At 38.1% G+C, this 20340-nt stretch overlaps 1 protein-coding gene across 8 annotated transcripts in view; it reads left to right on the plus strand.

Moving 5' to 3' along the window:
• The window catches only part of ROBO1 (roundabout guidance receptor 1), a 698238-nt gene that overhangs the window by 649893 nt on the left and 28005 nt on the right, over positions 1-20340 (plus strand). For 7 of the 8 annotated variants that reach the window (XM_039556121.1, XM_010399516.4, XM_010399517.4 and 4 more), the window contains 5 exons: positions 3082-3253; positions 10251-10448; positions 13843-13869; positions 16543-16585; positions 20164-20318. In XM_039556121.1, the coding sequence (XP_039412055.1) occupies positions 3082-3253; positions 10251-10448; positions 13843-13869; positions 16543-16585; positions 20164-20318 (595 nt within the window). The remainder of the gene's footprint in view (positions 1-3081; positions 3254-10250; positions 10449-13842; positions 13870-16542; positions 16586-20163; positions 20319-20340) is intronic. The other variant, XM_010399513.4, reaches the window with a different exon arrangement.

Below are 20340 nucleotides of genomic sequence, written 5' to 3' on the forward strand. Positions count from 1 at the left end.
TATTAGTGCATAGAAATTTTTCTTTTCTTCCAAACACAGTTCTCATTATGTTGTTTAATTTTTAACAAATTGAAAGTACATTAAAAATATTTATTGTTTGCTATTCATTTATGAACATAGACTGTTTGCAGTTCAAATTTTTTGGTGATAATTTACATAGCAAAGTAAATGACGTTTATTTTCTTAAGCAAGCTAGAGATGTTTTAAATGTTTAGTTGTGGATATCAAGTAAGCTTTGTAGCCATGGAGAGGCAGGAACTTTGGTTTCAGCCCCTGTGCTGAAACCAAAAATGCACATTTTTGAGAAAATCTTCTAAATGAGAATATATTGGCTATTTTTCAGGTTTAAACACGGTGCTATAAACATATTCCTAGCTATCAAAACTCATTCTAATTTTTTTTCTCCTCTCAGTAAAAATGGGAAAGGGAAGAGATTGCTAAGCTTCAAGGTCAATTTAGAATAATAAAACCCTTTTCAGAACCTGGTCAACTGGTAAAAAAAATCTGTTTATGGCCTAGTTTCAGGTATATAATATAATGTAATTGGAAAAAAATACTTGGGAAGTTTTTCCATTTAAAGACAGACCTTGAGCTGGAGAGATGGAATTATTTCCAGTAAGAAACTGAATCAGAGGAATGTTACAGTTGCAAGGACACAATGATAAAAGTCAGGAAATTTACATTTCTGAGTGGATATAATCCCTACCCCACCTCCGAGGATTTTGAGGTGACAGGCTACCAGGTGCTGGAGCAAGCACCTTGTAGTGCTTGTGTAGCAGCAGATGGCACACTGCCACTTTTTGCATCTATATTTGTTGCACTGATGCCCTTATTTTCCTTTGTGCTTTTCACCATGGACAGAAAACAGACATAAAAAATATATATGTGAAAATATATATTCCATTCCTACTCACGTTGCTATATGTAATTACTGGTTTTGTCAAGAAAACGAAATAAATGCAGAACTACTGATTTGAGATTAAAAACTAATACCAAGAAAAAAATTCAAACGGAAGTCTTGTGAAATTTTCCCTTTTTTCTTTCATTTTTGTTTTTCTATCTTCTGTTTTCTCTTAGAAAATAAAGAATAAAAAGATATGCATATGTGGGGCAGTTCATTATTTTCTCAGCACCCCAGATCAAAGGCAAGAGTGTACCTACTTTAAAGGATAAAATAAATAGGAAGAAGGGTACTGTCTTAATTGAAGAAGTGTCAGTAGCACACGCAAACCCCCAGAAATTCAAATGCATAGCATATGAGTAATTTTCTCTTGCCCTAACACAAAGTTAGAAACTCGTTATACTAATTCTTCCTTATGTGCCTGTTATAATGTGAATTCATTCTTCTTTTATAATTTTCCAAATGTTCATTTTCACTTGCCTATTTATATATGCAATGAAATGTAGGAGGGCAAGTGCTGAACAACTTGATGTTTAACCTGACAGTCTCATTTCATGCACTTCTCCATGCACTTGAGTGCCTAAGAACAAAAACTTTTTTTCTGAATTAGTAATTCATGATTACAAGTACAAAACAAATGGTTTTCATTGTTTGCACATGCAGCATTTTACAAGGTGGCAGTATTAATTTCTGTGAAAATTACCTAAATCAAAATGGAGATTTAAGTCTTTTGTTCCTCACTTAATCGAGTTCTTATTTACATAAGAGCATTTTCATGACCATCTTTTAGGATACAAGAGCAGTATTAGTAATAGTTTTACTCCTAGATTGAAACAGTCTCTGTACAGTATCAGAATACAAAGAGGAGTTTCTCTTCATTTGCTCTGACCTGCTCTGCAGCAGCACTTACGTGTATCCTGTGTTGGGATTCGATTTTAAAGGAACTTAAAATACATTTCACATCCTCACAGTGTCCCACTAGCCTTGCTTCAGTCTGGCATCCAGAGAAGGAAAGAGGGTCTTTACAATGTCCTGAAGGTGAGATAAAATTTCCAGTGTCCAGGCAGAAAGGGCTGTACAGAAAGGCCTGTAGCAATTGTTCTACATGTGAAAGTCTATCCCCCTCACCTGGCAATCTCCACAGCAGCAGAATTGCACAAGGGATTTAAAGCAGCTATCTGGGTACTAAATCTTTTAGGAGCTCCATATGTTGAAAGCAAAATCTTCCCTCCTGTGTACAATCAGCCCAGGTTCAGATACGCTGTTGTTCTCAGCCAAGTTTGCTTCTTTACAGATAAAGTATTGAATTTAACTCATTTAACTTTCTGGATAAATGTTCTTTGTAGAGGAATACTCTTGTGAAAAGGGGACAAAAAGGAAATAATAAAGCTTCATGGTTTTTTTTTAGCAGATGTAGATTAGCTGCTACCTCGCCTTAAATAGCAGTTGGGAGTTCAACCATCCTCCTAAAAGCATTTGCCACATCAATGCTTCAGGCCTAAAGAGATAAAGATATCTCATCATATTGTTTCCCCCAGCCATTTAATGTCACTGATGTAATATATAATGTAGTGATTTGAAGTCACTAGACCTGTATGTTGGACTCAACCAAAAACTGAGATCTGATGTCATGCTGTTGTCTCAATTAGAAGACAGCATACCATTCCATATTTGCCTCTTGCTGCCATCTAAAAAAAAAAAAAAGAAAAACCAAAACCTTTTGGATTCCAGCGTGACATCAGTTCTCTTAGGGTGTCATGTGATGAAAGACTTGCTTGTGCACTTGAGCGACACACAATTCCTGAAGAAGAGAATTGCAAATTCATTTAACTGAATGCTCTTACTTTGTTGTTTATGTGAATAGTTCTTGGCTGTGGGGCTTCCCTTATTTCTTCTCTGGTATGAATGCTTGTAGTTTCGTTAGCACTTGTTGAACTCTAAATGAATTGTGATAAACTCATCAATAATGGTAGTAGTTGGAGCTGCTCTTTGGAACAAGAAGTACCTTGTCAGTATTCATAGAGTGCCTAGGACAGCAGTCCACGGCTGCAGATGTTAGAACAGTGACAAAGTGTAAATTTCTTTATCCAGGAGAAAAGAATGTGCCAACTGTCCTTCTTCTCATCCTTCAGCATTGAATTTTGAACATTTACATGTACCATGCATTTACTTCCCTGCAGGTCTGGTGCCTTGGCAATGAAAGTCGATACCATATAAACAAGACAGTGGATGGAACCACCTTCTCCGTAGTCATCCCCTCCCTCGTTCCTGGTATCCGGTACAGTGTGGAAGTGGCAGCAAGCACTGGGGCAGGACCTGGAGTGAAAAGCGATCCCCAGTTTATCCAGTTAGGTAAGCTTCCTGGTAATCCTGCCTATTGGTTTGGGTGATTTCTGTTTACGTTCATCTTTTATGGCACCAGAAATACTCTCAAGGCAAGTGAAATAGATAGTGTTACTTGATCTCTGGAATAGCAGGATTTGGCATTTCTGGTTTTAAACTTGCCTTAGAACTGCATTCTAAAGATGGGATTAAAACAACACAGGGTTGGTTTTTTTTCAGTCTCCCAGTTCAGCAGTGCTTTTCATTTGTTGACTTTTCAAAGTGAATTTTCACCCTTAAGACTGGTGAAATAAAACTTGGAGGGGAGTATGAATCACTAGGTGTTGATTCACTTTAGGGATGTAATTTGTCTTGATCAGATTTTATCGTTATTGATGCAAAAAACAAGTGTCCTAAAATTAGGCACAATAAATATCAACTATGTGTGAAAGCTAGTAAATAATCTGAGTACAGGAAAAAAGATGTACACAAATGATTTACTATAATTCAACCTTCTAATCTCATTTACACCAAACATCTCTGTCATAAATGCTGACCAGGGACATTGCTCCTGAATATTTCTGGGAAAAATGCGTCTTTGCTGTTGGCTAGTTGAAGATTATTTAAAGTAGCTTTAAGTACAGTCATATGCTGCTTTACTAGTATGCCTGGAGCAAAATACCTTATCATTACAGTATATAATTATGAAAGCAAGCTCAGCATGTTGCTTTGGACTTCATGTCCCGTTATCTCTGTATCATTAGTAGATCTACCTTCTTATTTCACTTGTTGTATTTAAAAATCTATAATTGAGAGCATGTGGAAACAAGACAGAGCAACTAATGTGGAAAATTACATGTACATTTCCTTAGGTGTTAAGACAAAGGCCATCTTTATCTTACTTAAATTTGACAGGTATATGATTCCCAATTACAGTGATGGAGATTTTACAATAAAATTGCACACAGCTTGTATGATATTCCTTTAATATGGAATTATTACTGGAAAACCCTGTAGTTATTTGTTAGATTGTTCCTCCCACCATCCACAGCTTTCTATAACCGGTCAAAATCAAGTTTATTCTGTATAACTTAGCTTTTGAAAATGCTGCATTACTGAGGTTTATGAGGATAATTTCAAATGTTCAAAGCCAGAGGCCCTATAACCACTCTTTTTTTTCCCCCTTTTGTCTGATGATAACAACTTCAAGGTTTTGTTAAGTGAAAAGAGAAACAAATGAGACTGTCAGGGTAAGGGTTTTGCCCACTTCTGTGTTCCTGGCCTTTACTGGCATTATATTATAAAAACGAGAAGTGATCCCACACCTTGAAAGGTGTTCAGATGTGCAAGTCTGGTAGAATACACGTATTTCCTCATGGTTGGAGTTTGCTTTCACTGCTTGCCTCTAAGTAAGTGGAATGGCCAAATCTGTGTGTATTGTAGTAAATCCCATAATTTGGTTGTTACATGGCAAAGATGTGGAGACAGGAGTCCTGTGGAGATCCATGCCACAAGAAACTGAACAAAGAAGTATCTAGATGGTGTTGCAACCCTTTCAGCAACTGCAGGAGGCTGCTGAAAATTAGTGCTTAAATTTAACAGGTAGCACTCTTTGGTAGTACAGATCAACCTAAAATCATCCAGGTAGAAAAATGGCTGCAGATTATCCAGCTCTGCTCTGTGATGCAAGTTCTCCTCCAGCCCCCTCAAGGAATTAGATTCTTAGATTTTAGAAGTGCTCCCAGCATGGGGGTGGAGCAGAGTTTTCTGGGTAGCTTTCTGAGGAAAGAAAATTACTTTGTTGATGTCATCAATTGGCACTTTTCACCAGCAATAGATTACATTGTTACAGAGGGAGGGAAGGGAGGCCAGGGAGGGGGAGGAAAGAGGACTGCGGATGCTCCTTGTAGAAGGTTTGAAACAGTCCTGACACCCGGTACGTGTGTGCTCTAGGAACTGTGTGACAGCTTCCAGCTACAGCATTTCTGACACAGCATATACAGTGTGATTCTGAGGTTCCCTTTTTTAACAAGTACTTTTCAGTACAATCCCGCATCTATCTCCTTATAATGTGTTTTTCATACGAGAACATGCGACTGGCTGGCTCTGGGTCTCCTCTGTGAGGATGCTCGCAGGTTTGTGGCTACGGGACATGCCTGGGCAGAGTCTCAGCCGGGTGTGTGACAGGAGGAAGCTTCACCTTTCGGGGGCCGCCTTCCAGAGCGAGAGGGGAGGACAGGAGACATTGGATTCCCTGGGAGCTGAGGCGTGCAATCGCAGTCCCACGCATCAGCTGAGCTGTGATAAATGACCCTGTGCACACACTTAACCTGTTACAAAGACAGGTACAAATTGTAATCTCGAAGCTCTTTCATTTTCCACGTCTCTGCTGACACGAAGCAGCTCAGTGAGCTGTGGTACCCCAGACTTCCCGTGCCACCAGGGACAAGCCAACGAAATAATTTGCTTGTTATTCATAAAATCATGAGATCAACTGAAAAATTATGTGTCTTCTTAAAACACCCTGCATGAAGCTTCTGAATTTGCCTCTTGGCTTTTTGAATGACCTTTTAAAGCTTTCTGTGGAATACCAAGGACTGAAAAAATGTATGTATGTTTGTTTGTTTGTTTGTTTTAAAAGAAAAGATGATGTTTTACCTAAAGGAAGACTGCAAAAGCTTTGGTGTTAAGGAAAAAAACTTTGTGAGACCTAACCAAAGCTCATTACATTATGCCTACAACAATGTGCTGTGGAGAAACAAAATCATACAATTTCAACAGAACTTTTTTTTTTCTTGTTACAACATGTAACTTAAAGACATTGTTTACAAAAATTCTGTGTACAGAAAGATGAGAATTAGCAAGCAATTTTTTCACTGATCTCTAGCCTAGCTTTTGTAGAGTGATGGGACACTACCTGTGATAGCTTGGCAGTATTACCTATGCTTGTTGACAAATAAGGAGTGACACTGGAACAGGTTGTGACGTACTTTGTTTCCAGTACCAGCTCTGAGAAGTCCCACAACTGCAGCTAATGTTACTCTTAAACACATAATTTGTGTGAATATATGGTATGCAGTTACTTATTAGGAGATGTCTGCACAATTACTGTGAATGTTGAGTGTATTATTCAACCAGTGGATGTCTCAAGTGTACAAAACACAAGAAAGTCTCATTGAATCTTTATTATTCTAATTGCTTCATTTAGGAGATGTGATTTGTGAACTAGCTAGCATGCCTGCAGGATATTACTCTGTCAGCCCTTAAGGTACTGTGAGTGTGATAGTTGTATGGGTTTTTTTGTTGATATTTTTGTTTGTGGCCTGCAAACAACTTGAAGAAAGTAATCTTTATTTTTCACCCTCACGGCAAACCCTTCCAAATCAGTTTGGTGCTGCCTCCTCAAGCTGTATAAGACTGAAGTGCACAAAAGGTATTTTATCAGTTTGGGAAACATACATCTAGAAAGCAGACAAAATAGCATATCCTTACCTTGCTAATATCTTACCAAATAATTTTTATAGTGCATCATGCACATATATTTGAGAACACACTCAGACAACATATTACAGGTTTCAGGTGTTTTTCAAGTTTTTAATTGCCCAAATTAGCAATGTCACCACCATTTAGATATTCCTACTCACTGTTTGTACAGTTTGTATACTGAATGAGGCACGCATATGGAAAAGTACCATTCCATAGGCTCTTGTACGTGCACAAAGCAAAGTTAAGGTTGCTTGCACACCTGTGAACCTGGAATTTCCTGTCTATTTTGAATCTTTGTCATTCCAATCTTAAATGGATATTAATCTTTTATTTATCATTTAGCAACTTAAATGTTGGCTATCACATTATTATTATTATTTATATGAATATTTAATATTGGAGGATTAGAGGTTCCAGTCCTTCTCTATATAAATTCTAATTAGTTTTCATTGAAGTTTGAAACTTGGAGCTTCAAGACATTCAAATCAAGTTGCTTGTGAGCAACTGCCATAGCAACATTATCTGTGATTAAAAAGAAAGCTCTTATCTTGGGGTAGAAGAAGGGATGAGTCACTGTGATAATATGCTGGTTTCAGGGAGTTGTGGGATCAGCCTGCTCCAACAACTCCTGGGGCATTTTCAAGTACATTAAATGCTGCGGCTGCTGCTCTGGCAGTAGGATGCACTTTGCCATAGAATATTTATGTTCGCTTATTATTTTGGCACATCTTCCTGAAGAGTACAAGCAGGAACAGGAATGTTCATTATGAGCCATTTATAAATCAAAGTTCCAGAAATTTCCTGGGATGAAGAAAAAGTAGGGTTTTGGGTTTTGGTTTTTTTTTTTTTTTTTTAAAGTTCAAGAGTTGTTTTCATGACTGATCATTCAGGATCTCACAGGGCTAATAGGGAGAGGGAAGATGCCCTTCTCAAAGAAAGGCTTCCAAGATAATGTTCCTGGAAGTTTTTAGTGATGAAGATGTCACTAAATTTCATTCTCTTTATATGTAGCTTACTTCCTATTTTTGAATTATAAGCGGAGTAGGATGTAGTCAAATGTGACCTCTTGAAAGCCCTTCCATCTCCTCTTCTCTGATGCTGTTTGTCTGACTGTATGTGAACATAGATGCATTTTTCTCTTTCCCATGTGCATAGATATATACCAGCTTACCAAATGGCTCTAACAGTCCACCCATATTCTGTGCACCATGAGCCTGATTTCCTAAAAACAACTATATTATTATGCTGTTCAAACGCTTGCAATGGCAAGTAAAACCACAGCATGAAATTAATGTTAATTAAAAATCAGAATAATAAACATTTGAAGAGATTCTTCAGGATTTTATAATATTCAGACACATGTTGACTGATCAATGCAAAATGTGTATAAAAGTATTGTCTTTCTGTATAGATAAATTGCTGGCATGTTTAGAACACATTCTTATTTGCTTTTTGAGTTTGTGATTATTTTTTCTCCTGGGTTTATTGTTTTAAAATATATATTTTAAGGATGAGACAAAAAATATTTATCACTCTTATTTATTCAGGACCAGAGGCTCTCCAAAAATGTTTTATTCTATTCCATTAAGCTGTATAAGGGACTGTAGCTGTTTAAAAACACAGAAATTACTCATTTTGAAAAGGACACTGATGATGCAAGTTTTCATATCTTAATATGGTCTCAGCTGCAGAGAGACAAAAGATGAGATGACAGCTTTAATTCATTGGTCACAGTATACTTTATACATTTAAGCCCATCTGGCCACTTGTGTGGAACTTCACTTGGCTGTCTCCATAAAATCTGAAGCAACCCATCTTAACCTTGCACAAATAGGCATGAAATCCATAAACCCAGCAGACACAAAGAGTGTATTAGTAAGAAAAGAATGAGTCTGCCTGGTGAACTTTCAGACTAGGCAGTGCACTTAGGATCACAGAAGATAGAGAGAGCTGAAATATGAAATAAAATTTCCAATAAGGTAGCAGTCAAAGGCGGGGGTGATTTCTCGGCAAAATAGATATTTGACTTCAAGGTCACAAAAACTGGAATTTGGAATCCTTCACTGGAAAAAGCTGTTATTAATTTAACTATTTCCATTCAAAAAGGCATCCTTTTCCAGAGGAGGTTTGTTATTTGTATCATTTGTTGTGATTCCATCTCTTGTTTGTATTGCAATTTCTTGTATTTTATTTATGCATATTTTGGCATAATGCAAGATGTCATCATCAAAAAAAAAATTCTATTCACTACTTAGTTCATAGAGAAAAGATACTGGTTTTAAGCAAATAGGTTTTCATTTCTTATATAGTTCATATTAATTAGATTGATAACAGCGCCTTTCTCCTTAAAACACTGATCTCTCATTCTGAATTTGATGTCACTACTGTCAATAGTATAAAGCAACTATCTCTTGGATCTATGCAGGAGTAAAAGTGGGTATTTCAAAGACCAGGCTGTGGAATGTGTAAAGCAATATTTGCTCTGAGTAAAAGTTTTGAATTCTTGCCCTTGCCCTGTGCAGTAATGAAATTTCCAGTGAGCACTCTCTGTGGTGGTACAGCATCAGGAAGGCAGTATTTTGGCTTTGAGTTGCTTCACTTCAGTTAGAAAGCTTGGTCACTAACTGGATCTTCGTACTGCTGTTCCTAGAAGGTTCCTGCAAAAGTTCAGTACAGAAAGAGCAGAAAAGACCAGTTCTTAAAGGTGCTGTCTCATTAAAAAAAAAATAAATTAATAATCTGTGGAAAAACACCTGTTCTTTATTTTGATGTGGGATATTTAAGGCTAAACTGCTTTGAAAAGCACTGCTTGTTCATTACTAATGAGACTCCTTGGCCATTTTTAGCAATTCATGAATAATTTTTTAGTTATCCTTTTGGTTTTTCATCCGTATTTAAGGGGGAAGGATTGGTTATTTTGTAGTTTTACTTTTCTACATACTTTTAAATATTCAGTCTTTTTTAAATTGAGGTCAAAGTGAGAGACTGAGAGACTGCAAGCAGTACATTAAACTGTGTAATACATGATTTAAGTAATCTGTCAGGAACTAAAATATCTCCCTCAATATGAACCTCATGTGAATGTAGTTTAAATTTGTAACTGTGACTGTCAGTTCTGAGAGCAGATGTTTGGGGAGCTGACTTGTACCCATTCACATTACTCATGTTTCATACTACAGCTTTCTTTTACTTGGTGTGTTCTTTGCAGATTTTTTGAATAATTTTCTGAAGCTGATGTTCCTTTGCTAAAATGAAGGAAAAATGAAAAAGCAGCAGTCCACAAGTGTGTAGTGTATGAGCCTTTCTATTTGTGTACCTGATTTTAGCAGCTTTTGTAAGCAAACAAAAGTCAGTGATATCAGAGGTACCTGCCTTGTATGGAAAACCATTTCTGTTTAGGCCTGTAAATAAGAGAATTTGAAGAGCAGTCTTAAGGATTTTACCTTGAGAAACTGTACTGCAGTTATGTCAGCTCTTTTCGTGCTGCCTTTTACAGCTGTCCATTCAAATTAATTGGCTGTTATGGGTGTCTCTGTTCCAGATTCTCGTGGAAACCCTGTGTCTTCAGAAGATCAAGTCAGTTTAGCCCAGCAGATTTCTGATGTAGTAAAGCAGCCTGCCTTTATTGCTGGAATTGGTGCAGCCTGTTGGATTATCCTCATGGTCTTCAGCATCTGGCTGTATCGCCACAGGAAGAAGAGGAACGGGCTCACGAGTACTTACGCTGGTATCAGAAAAGGTGCCCTGTTATCTATTTCAGTCTGCTGGCTGCTGAATGCCTGTTTGCTGCCTATTTATTTTGTTATCAGTCTCTTGTTCTCCTAAGGCTTGAATAAGGAATTATGAGCTTACTTCAGCACTTTCATGAAGTGGGGGTTGGGAGCCAGTGCAGAGAGCAGCAATATTTACATGATGTGCTAAGTCTGGCTTTAGAGCCTAAGTCTTAAACTGAATGCCTGGAGTAGCTTTTAATAAAGATGCCCCTACAAATGAGAAATGTAGAGATGGGTTTAAGGCTGGGAGCTTCCAATAGGTCCTTGCTCTCTGACACTCTGCCATCTGAAGAGGAGCGAGGTGGATGGTAGCTCCTTGTCCCCCTGTTCAGTGCTTTGCCTGCTGCTGGGAGTGCTAACAGTGGTGTACATTGCAGTAACACTTTGGGTGCGTGTACTTGAATTTCTTCTGTTCCGGGGGAGTGTGGCTGTTTGCAAAAGCACAACAGTCAGTCTGCTTTCCAAGACTCCTTTCATAAATGCTGTTGTGAGACCCTTGGCTGGGACTGAGTTCTGGGGCTATCACATCCTGCGTCTGCATTTGGTTAGAATGGCAGCAGTGGGGCTAATTTAAAGCACTCCTTATTTTCCTGCTATTTCTCGTTATTGATACTTCTTATATATCACATTGTCAGTGGTCAAGCAGTGCTTTGCAGTATACTCTCTGACAAGCAAAACTAGAATCTCTACCTGGAAAATCTTCTGGAACAAACTTGACTCCTCCAGATTAAATAATTTCCAGGTTAATCCTGGAAATGAAAGCTGAATTCATTGAGCCTACAGTTCATTACATCTCAAAGCAGTCCCTCATAGGCACTCGTAGAGTGAGAACTGTAAATTTTGGAATTAATCAGAAAATGGGAGATCCTTCTTTTGAAGAACTAGAGGGATTATATTTGACATTTAGCAGTCAGAAGTTAGGCCTAGGTTTAAAAGGTGGACACATCTTCATGTATGAACGGCATCATGAGATTACATTCTTTAGTCCCTTCAAGAATGAATGTGTTATGGGCAAGACAGGCAAATCAAACACAAATGGTTTTAAACAGCAGCAATGTGTTGCCATGTAAAGGAAGCAGTGCTAAAAATAGCAAATGAGTGAGTGAAAACATGGAACTAAGTCCAGAGTGTTGCAGAGTTGAGATGTCCTCCGTGCTGCTAAAGTACCAATGCTCACTATAGACTCCAGGCACAGTGGTTGTAGTGGAGTTGCAGCCAAGGAAATGGGGAAGGAATTCCACCCTTGATTCTGTTCTGCTGGGATTTCTTAGGTAGGACAGCCCCCCACGTAGTGCTGCACTGGCCTGTGCTGTTTTGTTTTACTAATAGCATGCTGCCACACTGCCTTTCTACAGCTCTATCACACTAACATCACTGTGCTTTCACCACTACCTATGATTAAGCAAAAGGCATACAATTTGTCCTTAAAACTGGTTACTTCAGTGACATCAGCTATTGTTCAAAACAGCTGTGTTTTTCAATATCTGTAAAAATATCTTTTCTGTAATTTGGGGGGAATTTAAATGAAAGTATACAAAAAAGTAGGGTCTGTATCTCCGGTATCAAGTATTCTTCAAAGACAAAACCTATCTTTAGTGAAATATGAATTGCAAAGTAGTTTGCCACTCTGCAGTTCATCAAGTCATCACTGCAAGCCCAAACTTTCTTCAGGCTTGCATTTATTTATTTTTATATTTAGCTTCAGTCCTGTCATCTGTTAAAATACTTCACTACTCCCACACATACGTACTCTACTAGCAGTCTTACACACTCGGAAGAGTTTATTAATAGAAGCTCTAAGAATTAAGTCATTCTTTCATATGGTAGCAGTAAGATTTCTTTTAGTTGAACCTCTGTTCCTCAGTTCCTTAAGAAACTAAACTAGGTTTAGGACTTAGCTCACAGAAGAGTAATGAGGCAGTAGTTTAGGATTTTTCATGTTCCTGTGATTGCAAATTAATTTTGAGATTCTTGATCCTCTTTTGAATAGCTCAGGTTTAAATGCCCGTTCTATTTTAATGAAAGCTTGTTGCTATGGTTCTATATTTTGAATGTAACTAAATTAAATTTGACTATGTGAAAAGGCCTAACTCAAAGAAAATACAGTGGTATTCCCAAGATAAAGAGCTTTGCTGCAAATGCAGCCTGAAGTGGGCAAATGCTCCATTTTTCTTTCTTTGCATAGTGTCATATCCCTGGAAATAAATTGGCTTGGTAAAAAGGGGGCAAATCTACCACATATCCTAAATTATAACAAGACACACTGCACTCCCCGCAAACTTTAGAGTTATTAAAAAAATAAGATTAAGAAGTTGTTCTCTTGCCAGAATATTTTCTGTCTGTGCTGGCTTTGCTGATCAACTCCTCTCTCCAGGCTGTTTTAGTGAATATTTGATTGTTTCTCTTACCTTTTGCTGTCATTAGATCAGAAAGGGCGATGTTAGCCTTGTTCTGCCATCAGTGAGAGGAAAACGATACTGTCTTGTCAACAGGAGGGGGAGCATGTGCTAATAGGAAGAGCAGATGCTGGTGCTCTGTATTTGGATTAGATACCCTATTGATCCAAAGAGGATTTATAGTAGCTGTGAGAGAGAAGATTGTCAAGCAGTGTCATTGTTCTGTTGTTAACCTTTCTCTCTTAAAGCCAAGGGTTGAAAGGTAGAAACGTGTTATGTCTAGGGAGATTTTTTTTTTTTTTTGGTGATTATTTAAGAAAGAAAGATAATAACTCTGTTTAACAGTCTCATCTCTGAAAACAAAAATTAATTGCTGCAGTAGATTTTAGGGCCTTTATTACAGTGAGAGTTGGTGCCATTCTTGATTCAGAGGCAGTAAAACAGCAGTTCTCTTTGTTCCTTTTTATGATTATTATTTCCTTACTGAATACTTAAGTGAGCCTATTAGTTCAGTGTAATGAGCATTTACTTAGTGAACTGCAGATAAGATTCAATAGGACCTTGATAAGGCTTTGTTAAGGAATTTGTCATTCTGCATTCTAGAATGATTAAGTGTGGGGGTTTTGTTTGTGCTAGGATTTTCAGAAAAAACTTAAAATACCAAACTGAAAGATATTTGAAAGGCTACACCACAGTCTCATCCCCTCAGGAGCACAATAGAATATCAAGCTTTTGCCTTTTTTTGCCTTTTTTTTTTTTTTTTTCCAGACTAGTACCTGCAGAGAAAATCTTCTTTCTGAATTGTAATTTTAGTTTTATTTTTATATCAGTGTGACTGAACTAGTGGATTAGTTATATTTATTTGTTTTATGTTCAGCTGTCTGCTAGATTTATACTAATGTGGTATGTTTCCCTTTCTCTCTTCAGCTTAATAACCAGTTTGTATTTTGTTTTGATTTTTCAGTCCCGTCTTTTACCTTCACACCAACAGGTATATATTTGCACTTTTCCCCCCTTCTTTGTTACTTAAGCATGTGTTTGTGGTACTTTTTCTCTTTCTCTGACATAACCAACCAGCCCAGCTGTTCTGAAGGGCTTTTTTTAAACAATGTCATTAATGACAGGTATCATTATTTGTTCTCTAAGTAGTGTGCATTTGCTTTGTGGCTGACAATGTTTTCTATTTGTGTGTACCATTTCATAGCACACCATTCCACGCCAGCATGCCATTTTGTAGCATGACCCTGTCAGTTTGTACAACCTGGGCTCTCTTCCTGCATATTCCAATGGAGTAGTGTGACCTCCAACATCTAGTGATGCAAAAGGTGCTTCTGATGGAGGAGGAATAACTTAGCAGAGCTCAGATGCTGACTTGAAAGGGATTCAGTGGGATTATAGTTGGTGAAATATTTGCTCCTTTTCTTTCCTCTGAATCTGCATTAATCCAGTGACCTCGGAGTTGTCTGCTTTGGAAGATACAGAAAATCAAAGTGTTAGAGCAGTTAGATTTCTTTGCTTGCTGCTTTAAATGGTATTTTGCTATGAAATTTTAAAGTAATTACCCTGTTCAGCTTAAACAGAGGAGCATTTCAAATTCAGTGTGAGTTTAAAATCACCTTCTGGTTTGTTTTGTTTGAAAATTTGCAAAATATGACATAATCTGAACCATAGCCCACCAGTGCCCATGAGAGCCTTTCCATCCTGTAGAGCTGACCTTCAGTGGGTCCTACAGTCTGGCAGCTGAGAAGCTCATCCCCTACAGTAGATAAAATCCAACACATTCTGTACCCACCAGTATTGTGCATTTCTTTTAGCTACAGCCTGAGTGAACAGACAGGTTGTTTCTTCCTCCTTTGTTCTAAGTCCTGCATTTTCACAAGAGAGCTATGAGATTTGCAGGACATGTATATCCAGACAGGGTAGAAACCACCCACCCCCTCCTCTGCACACGCAGTTTCCCAGGGAATATTAGCTCGTAATCAGCACTGTACTGATTTGGCCTCTGTGCAGCAGCTGAGTTGCATCCTTCAGGCTGGACCACAGGGGAGGCAAACCCTGTGTGCCTGCACTCGTCCACACACACCGGGCTGGGCTGGGTTAGAGTCTCAGCCACGTGCTTTTAATCAAACTGAGGAGTGCCTGCTCTCAGAAGTCATCCTGTTCTGTTCACTGGAGTTGCTTCCTGTTCAGCATGAGCCAGAGTGGCCCTCAGTTCAGTTTCTGAAGGCCTTTGAATGCCTCAGTGGAGAATAATTCAAACTCTTATTATTTTGCTGTTACTTTAATTGGCTAAACAGAGGGCCTCTATTGTAATCTCCACTGTAGCACGCCACTGAAATTCTGCAGAGGTTGGAAGCTAACATCTATTCTCTCCGTTGGATTCTTAACATTAAAAGAAATTATCAGGGTTTCTTCAGATATGTCAGAGCTGCAAAATAAATAGTCCTGAGATTTTTAAAGAAGAAATTGGGAAAAACATAAAGCGTGTAAAACACTTAAAGGAAAAAAATCCTTTTTTTTCAATCCAGAATCTCAGTCATACTTTGACTTTAAATGGAACCAGGCCCTCCTCTTTAGCATTACCTACAGTAAAAGACTTACCTGTAGGAATGCATCCTACATTTTAATCCTGTTATTGTAATCACTGCCAGCATTTATCTCTCTCTTGCAGGCTCCCAGTTTGGAGTTCTTCTAAAGAGCAGAATTTGGCTGCTTGTTTTCAGCACATTCCTAGCTGGGAAGTGTAGAATCCATCAGCATTTGCAGGGAGGCAGTCTCCTTAACCCTTTGCCAAACCCAATGCAAATGTGCAAAATTTATAGCACTGTTTCTTCTTGGATGTTTGCATCCGAAAAGCTAACTTCTCAAACATCTTCCTTCCTGTGAAGGATGTGCAAGCCAAACAAATGCGTGTGGACATCCACTGTGTTAATGTAGAGTAATTCTGAAATGCTAGGAAGACTATTCCTTCTAGTTTAGAAAGTATTCTTTCTGCTTGACTATTTTTAAACCAAGATTTATATATTTAAATTTTAGATTATTTAGTATAATTTATAAATCCAGTTGTATAATGTTATAAAATGTGGAGCTTCTGCAAACTTCTAGAGTGTGCTTGTTCCCTGAGTGTACTGCACTAACATTCAGAAAGAGCATTTGTTTTTGCAGTAGCTTCAGCTGTAATGAGCCATTATTTACATTGGAAGTAAGGTCTGTTATAGAATCATGCTACCTCTTTAACCTTGCCAAAATAGTAAGGTACAGCAAAGCTGTAACATCCAGCCATTCATGAAATAAATATATGACCTAAATTCTTCCACAGAGTAACTCCACTGAAGTCAGCAGAGTTATGTTAAGAATAAGTTCAACCTGATGTATGGCTTCCTGCTTTCCTAAGCGATACATGTGTGCGTGTGTGTGTTCAGGACAGAACTGAAATATAAAACCCTGTTGGGGCTAGGACTAGCAGTTATCAAGCAACACAAGTATTGTGTCTAAACTTGGATTTGAAGCAATAGCTTGCAGAATGAGACTCAGGATTAACGTATAAACAATGCACAGCTATCGTCTTAGCTAAAGTGAAACAAAGGCAAAATAAATACTGTTATTGAAGGAGTCTTGTATGATTTTTAAATTTTTTCCTTCTTTTTATCTTTAACTATTTCAGTAACATATCAGAGAGGAGGAGAGGCCGTAAGCAGTGGAGGCAGGTAATTATGTGCTTTATTCTTATAGGTATAAATTGTGTGCAAATAAATTCAAGGATTCCAGGAGTTCAGTTGTCCTTGTAAGCGATGGCAGAATAATCGCCTGCAAAGATATGTTGTTTTAGTTCATATATTAATTTATACATTTTGGCCATATATTTTCTGTTTAGAAGGAGGGTATATGGTTCGAATGTTTAGGTTGATTTCCAAAACATTTTTTGAAATACTTTCAGCTTTGTTAACCTGTAAAAACTGCATCTCAAAAAATGAGCAGCAGAGGGAGTGCTTTAACTTCAGAATAAAGACCTGGCTTACCACCTGATTAAGGGAGTAAAAGTAATTAAGTCGCGGCATTTATGAAGATTAAGAAATATAGCTGCTTCACAAATACTACAAAGAAAGAAAATGTTTATTGGAAAATATTGTTGAAGACAAAAACGGCTTATAAGGTGACATCTTAAGAAAAAAAATCTTTCTGTGAATGCAAAACAGTTAAAGTATTGCTTAAAATAGATGAGGCACTGAAGGAGAGGGAAACAGGTTTTAAATTTACAGCCCCCCACTCTGAGAACCGAGCCCATTCCACACTGAGGATTTAACTAAGGCGTGTTCACTGGGTTTATGTTATTACTTAATGAATGGCCATGGAGAAAACAGTAATTTACATTTCCTCTGTAGAGGTGAAGTTTTCTTCAGGAAGAAAAATTGTGGTTTAGCAAAAAAGACAGGTCAGGGCAGTGGTGCTTTAGTAGCACACCATTTTTTTTCTAGGTCACGTTCAAAGATTCAGCATGATGCTGAAATAAAAGCTAAGATCTCAGAGACCAGCTGGGCAACAAAGTCCTGTAACAACGCCTGTTCACAAGTGGCATCTTGTGATTCCTAATTTGCAACACTGTGCAAAAATTTGCTAATTGTGAAGATTAGGCATAAAATAAAGCATTCCCAGTCTACCTGAGTGCTGTGCAGAGGTGAGGCTATTCAGCTCCTGCTGCACCTGGACCTGGTATATTATGAGCAATGGCAGATATCTCTCCCAGCACGGTGTGCTGCTGTGCTGTCATGGCCATTGAAGCATGGAGGGAAGCCTCTAGAACAGTCACTATGTGATTTTTGAGTGGACAAATCTGTAAATCGCTGGGTTGCTGCCCTTACTCCAGGATAGTGAGAAAATAAGAGAGGAGAGAGATGAACCCTCTCTTTCCCTGAGAGTTGTTCAGAAAGATACTCAGCTAACATCCCTTGTGTTGTTTGTGCCACTGTGCTTTCTCACTCATCCCATAGCACGGGCTAGATGGAGCACACTCACACAGAGGACAGAAATGAACCCACAAGTGTCTACATCGTACACAGTAATTTCGGTACTTCTAGAAAATCAACTTCAATTTTGCTGTCCTAGTTGTCAGCAGCAGTGCCAGAATCTAACAATGTAATTGATTCAAGGTGCAAACATCTATGCTGCTTTTGTTCATTTGCATTTATAGCATTGACAGCATGTGTGATGTAACTTATTTTGTAGGATATGAAACATAGTTCTGCAGAGTTAAAAAAAAAAAGTTATTTTTGCATATGAAACCATCCTTTGATATCCAAACCTAAGGTTTTCACTTCCTTACTTTATATTTGCAGTGTTTTGGAAAGGTTTAGCATTTTTGCCAAGTGCAGTTATGTGAGCATGTTAAAGCATTTTTCAGATTTCAAAATGTCACAGTGATATATTTCAGCATAATCCCCACTTGTGTGGTGCTGAAAAAATACCCATTTCTGTGGCAATCCCTTTTCTAGACAGTATTTGAGTAATGGTAATTGTGTTGGATTGACTCCAGCCAGCACCCCCACAGCCACTTGCTCTGTCCACCCCTGCCTCAGACCCAGTCCAGAAATTCAGGGACTCAAGAAATTTGCTGCCAAGGTTAGAGATCTTTGGAAATTATGATCTCAAATCATCACCAGGCTATGGAGCTGTAATGCAAGCATCTCTTGCCTACACTTCCACATAAATGGCTCCAATTAGTAGAATTCTCATCTGCTTATATACCTCACACCACATTTCTTACATGACAGCAGGTGTGAATGCAAAGTACATTTTAGAAACAAAGGATCTTTAGCTCCCTATGCAAAAATCGAGTACACAGGTCTTTAAAGTGCTGAAACATTCTGGAATGCTTTGTCTCCTCCAAATGCCTTCAGGTGTAGGTTTATTGTAAGAGTAGAGTGTAGGGAAAAAAAACAGGGAATTTCAAATCAGCTGGCCTGCTCACAGGCCTACACAGCTGTATATTTATTTCAGATTTTAAAAAAAAAAAAAAACAACTTCTTTACTGAATGCATATTGGCTGGTTTGTAAGCCTGACAGCAAGTCAAGCCTCATCACCTCCTATGTTAAATTGGCAGATGACATATGCAGTACAGAAATATATATACACACATATATGTATAGATCTTTTAAATGTCATTCTAAGTCTATGACTTAAGCCTGCAGCACTGCCAGACTCTACCCCCCCAAAAAAAACTGCATGCAGCTTGTATTTTCAACTTGCAGTTAAGGAGGATTAGCATATTTTATTTTTGAAGATCATCACATCTAATATTATGGAAAATAGTTTCTGCACTTTTTCAAATGGAAAGTTGCCTGTTAAATCCCATGAGGAGGGGACTGTGTATATATGACAGTAGCTAAAATTATCTATTTTTTTAAAGGACCTTAGGTATCAAAGGCAATTTTAAATTGTGAGGGACTGTAACATGCCACTGCATTGTTAGCGTGGAAACTGAAGAACCACCAAAAATTCTACAGAACATTCATCAACACTCACTACAAAAATTCAGCAGCTTGGAAAACAGGGAACCCTGTTCCTTTCTGCTGATGGCAGGAATACACTTTATTCCAAATGCAGCATTCATATCTGGATATTTTTCAGGTGGTCAGTATTCCCAATTACCTTAAAGTCTCTTAGGAGCTGAGTGGCTTACTCATGAAGAAGTGTGTGTCACCTACTCAGCATGGTTGGTGAAATCCAAATGCTCCCGAGCCACAGAGGTTTCTGTTACCCTGCTGTTCCCTTTGATGCACCACAGTAGTACTGTCTGATGGGGAGGAGAACTTGCTCCATAAATAACCAAGAATTTGAGAGTATTCATATTTAAATTTGGCTCTTCTGCACATCCATCCTGCTTCCATGTGTGAGTTTTTTTGTTTATTTGACTTTCCAATTTCCTCTTTTTTACCTTGCATTCTTTAAGAAAGGGTGAAGAGGCAGAAAAATAAAAGTGTAACCTCTTAAGGAAAAACAAATTAAAAAATGAAAACCAAAGTGTCAGGTAAATGTTGCACACCAGCATACAGCATAGTCCAGCAAAATGAACTGCCCTTGACTGCTCACTCCTGAGTGTTTTTGCAAGGAAGAGGTTAGACAGGAGACTAGAGAAGTCTAAATAATTGAATCAAGCTGTGTTTCCAGTGCTCAAGCCTTTCGATACGTGGTATTATTTTGTAATATCTCACCGTTTGAGAAGAGTGTAACTGCAATGTGAAAATGCTTTTGTTTGATTTTTGAAATGACCAAGCTTTGTTTTTAAAGGCCTGGACTCCTAAACATCAGTGAACCAGCCACTCAGCCATGGTTAGCAGATACTTGGCCTAACACAGGGAACAATCACAATGACTGCTCCATCAACTGCTGCACCTCTGGCAATGGCAACAGTGATGGCAACCTTACAACGTACAGTCGACCAGGTTAGATATGTTTCTACCTTGC

This window comes from Corvus cornix, chromosome 1 (assembly GCF_000738735.6).
Source record: "Corvus cornix cornix isolate S_Up_H32 chromosome 1, ASM73873v5, whole genome shotgun sequence".
NCBI classification, from domain to species: domain Eukaryota; kingdom Metazoa; phylum Chordata; class Aves; order Passeriformes; family Corvidae; genus Corvus; species Corvus cornix.